Source organism: Pteropus alecto, unplaced genomic scaffold (assembly GCF_000325575.1).
Source record: "Pteropus alecto unplaced genomic scaffold, ASM32557v1 scaffold125, whole genome shotgun sequence".
Classification (NCBI taxonomy): Eukaryota; Metazoa; Chordata; class Mammalia; order Chiroptera; family Pteropodidae; genus Pteropus; species Pteropus alecto.
The window spans coordinates 10,600,136-10,602,976 of NW_006436888.1; the positions used below are offsets into that span (position 1 = coordinate 10,600,136).

General features: G+C 57.3%; 1 protein-coding gene across 1 annotated transcript in view; it reads right to left on the reverse strand.

Moving 5' to 3' along the window:
- Window positions 1–2,841, reverse strand: part of PRDM16 (PR/SET domain 16) — a 199,568-nt gene that overhangs the window by 196,252 nt on the left and 475 nt on the right. The window contains exons 2-3 of the mRNA XM_025048541.1: window positions 1,012–1,118; window positions 346–695 (exon numbers count right to left, since the gene is read on the reverse strand). Coding sequence (XP_024904309.1) covers window positions 346–695; window positions 1,012–1,118 — 457 coding nt within the window. The remainder of the gene's footprint in view (window positions 1–345; window positions 696–1,011; window positions 1,119–2,841) is intronic.

Sequence of the window (2,841 nt, forward strand, 5' to 3'; positions counted from 1 at the left end):
CACCCCACCCCCCAGCACAGGCCCCCGCCAAGCCCGCGGCCTCAGCCCCTACGAGCCAGACGGGAAGCCAGGCTGTTTTAAGACGTGAGCTCATTAAAGACACATTTCCGGGAAGAGAACGGGCACAGCCCACGGGGCCAGCGGCATCCGCGAGGACCTCCGATGCTTTCTGAGTCGCGTCATGCGAGCTGCAGGATAAAATAAGCCTGGGAAATGTGACATTCGAACGCTCTCTCCGACCCACCAAGCCTCTCGCCTGGGGCAGTGGCTGCTCAGCCGGCTTTATAAATAGATGGGACACAAGACAGACAGCACGATCCATCACGCTAACACGGGAATGCTCACCTCCCATCCGAAGTCGGCCTCCTTCAGCGTGGCCCGGGGCGCCACCATGTAGGGGCCAAACCGCTCCCCGGGCTCCATCCTCCTCTTAGCCCAGACCCCCAGGCCGGCCCCCGGGATGGAGGACTCCCGGAGCTCGAAGTCCGGTGGGATCGGAATGTCCTCGGGAATGTAGACGGGCGCCTCGTAAGGCGAGCCCTCCTTGGGTGTGAAGTCCTCGCTCGTGGGGAAGGGGGACGCTGGCCCCATGGGGATGGGGGACATGATGCTGTCCTCGGTCTCGTCCTCGGCGCTCTCGCCAGCCAGCAGGTCCGGGTCCGGCTCGTACATATTATTTACAATGTCGCCGTCACCTGAAGGAGACAATACAGTGTCAGGCTCGGGCGAGGCTCAGGGGCCACCTGGATCTGGGACCCAATAGGAACCGGGTGCCTCAAGAGGCCCAGAAGTGGCCCGGCCACTGCCCCTGCCCAGGAGACGTCGCCTCTGCTGGTCCGGGCCGAGCAGCCCGTTAGAGGCGTCCAGGAAGGGGACCCGCCAGCTCCTTCAGGAACCAGCGTTTGGACCCACAGCTCAGCCCCCTCCCGCACCCTCCCGCAGCCCCACACAGAGACCTGAGGACCCGTTTGCCCGTTTTGCTTTAGGAGGGTGAGGAAAGGAGCCGCCTACACTCCACAAGGTTGGGGACAGTGGGGGAAGCTGTCACATGAGCACCTAGCGCGGGGCTGATGGTGACATACACGTTCCAGAAGCATCCATTGGGCTTCTGCCTGCAGCTTTGGAAATCAGGACACAGGGACACAGCCCAGGTTCTCGGGAAGACTCAGAATCTGGGTTCCTGTGAAACTGGCCCTGACGCCTGGGCTACTCTGGGCCCTGGGAAAGGTTCCTGAAAGTTCCTGATGACCTCATGCCAGGACACAGGCTGCTGGGGTCATGAGCGTGGGACTCACGGGGCTGCAAGTAACAGGACTGAGCAGAAGGTAGAGGGTCCCTGGATTGTCTATCTAGGATGGCCTCTCTTTGGGGTGTCCTGAGAGACAGTTGGTACCAAGATGGTGACACCTGGACATCCACCAGAGGGTGGCCTCAGGCCTAAAGGAGGTGGTAAAAAGTGGGCTGGGGACAGCAAGGGGTGGGTCACACAGTCGACCCAAAGAATTAAAAAGACAGATGAATGTTCACAGCACATTATCTACAACCGCCCAAAGCTGGGACAGCCATGTGTCATCAGCAGGTGGAGGTCCCTAGCACAGTGGAGTATTACTCAGCCAGGAAGAGGGTGCTCGCGGCCACGTGGCTGCGCCTGGGAGCAGCTGAATGAGTGAGAGCAGCGGACAGAGCAGCCCTGCATGACTCCATTTATGTGGAATGTCCAGACCAGGCGAAGCCCCAGGGACGCAATTCATACTGGTGATTGCTGGGGGCGGGGCCGGGGGCGGGGCGAGGGAGGGACCCGGTGGCGGCGTAGGGGCTCCTCCTGGGAAGAATGTTCTGGAACCCGACCGAGGTGGCGGTTGCACAACGTCGTGAATGTGCTAAGTGTCATTGAATTGCTCACTTTAAAACGCCTAAATTTTTTATGCATGTGAATCTCATCATTATTTAAACAGTCAAAGGGTGAGGAACAGAGGGACGCGGCTCTGGCTCAGGCCACTGACCTCTGATCGAGATGCTTCCGCCTAAGTCCCTCCTTTTGCGCTGCTTTGAAAACCTGTGAAAGTGACCCGGCGGCTGCGGTCACTCTGGCCCTCTGCGGCGGGCCCTCCCCTCCGCCTGCCTGACTGGCTGGCGAACAAAAGTCTCCACGGAGACAGGAACTTTTAAGTACAAGAAAAATGACTTCGGGTTCCTCACGCTGGTGGTAAACAGATCTGCTCTAGAAGTAACAAAATGTTTTCTTTCAAAAGAAACCAAAGTCTTGATGCAAAAAAAAAAAAAAAAAAAATCATGCGGATAACACTTATTTAATTTAGCAGCATTCACAGAAGTAATTATTATGTTTTGAGTGGCCAACGGTTCCTTTTTAATTGACTGGCAGGACCCTTTCAAAAACGCCACCCCCTCCACCCTAAGGACCAGAGCTGTTTAGGTTTGAAAGAACACCCCACGAGCCCTCCCGCCACCGCGCGCCGCTCCAAGGTAAATTACAAGGGGCGTAATTAAGATGCCCCCTCGTTACTGGAACTGGGAACTGCGTGGGGCTCGCAAACAAAAGGGGGTTGGAAGCCCCAGGGCCCCTCACGCCCCGTCCTTACAGCCCGTCCTTACTCCCCGTGGGGGTGAGGCCTCTGCCTTGGGGACCATCAGGAATGACAGCGGCTCCTTGTGCGGGTCAGACCCTCATCCGCGCATGCGCATCTCGGCGCTCTTTTTTGTTTTCTGGTTTTTTGGTTTTTTTTTTTTTTCTGTTTGAATTCTACTTCGCCAAACGCCGCACCCACTGGAGGAAAATCAACACTCAAGGGCATGTTTAATCTACTAGCCGAGCAAACAGCA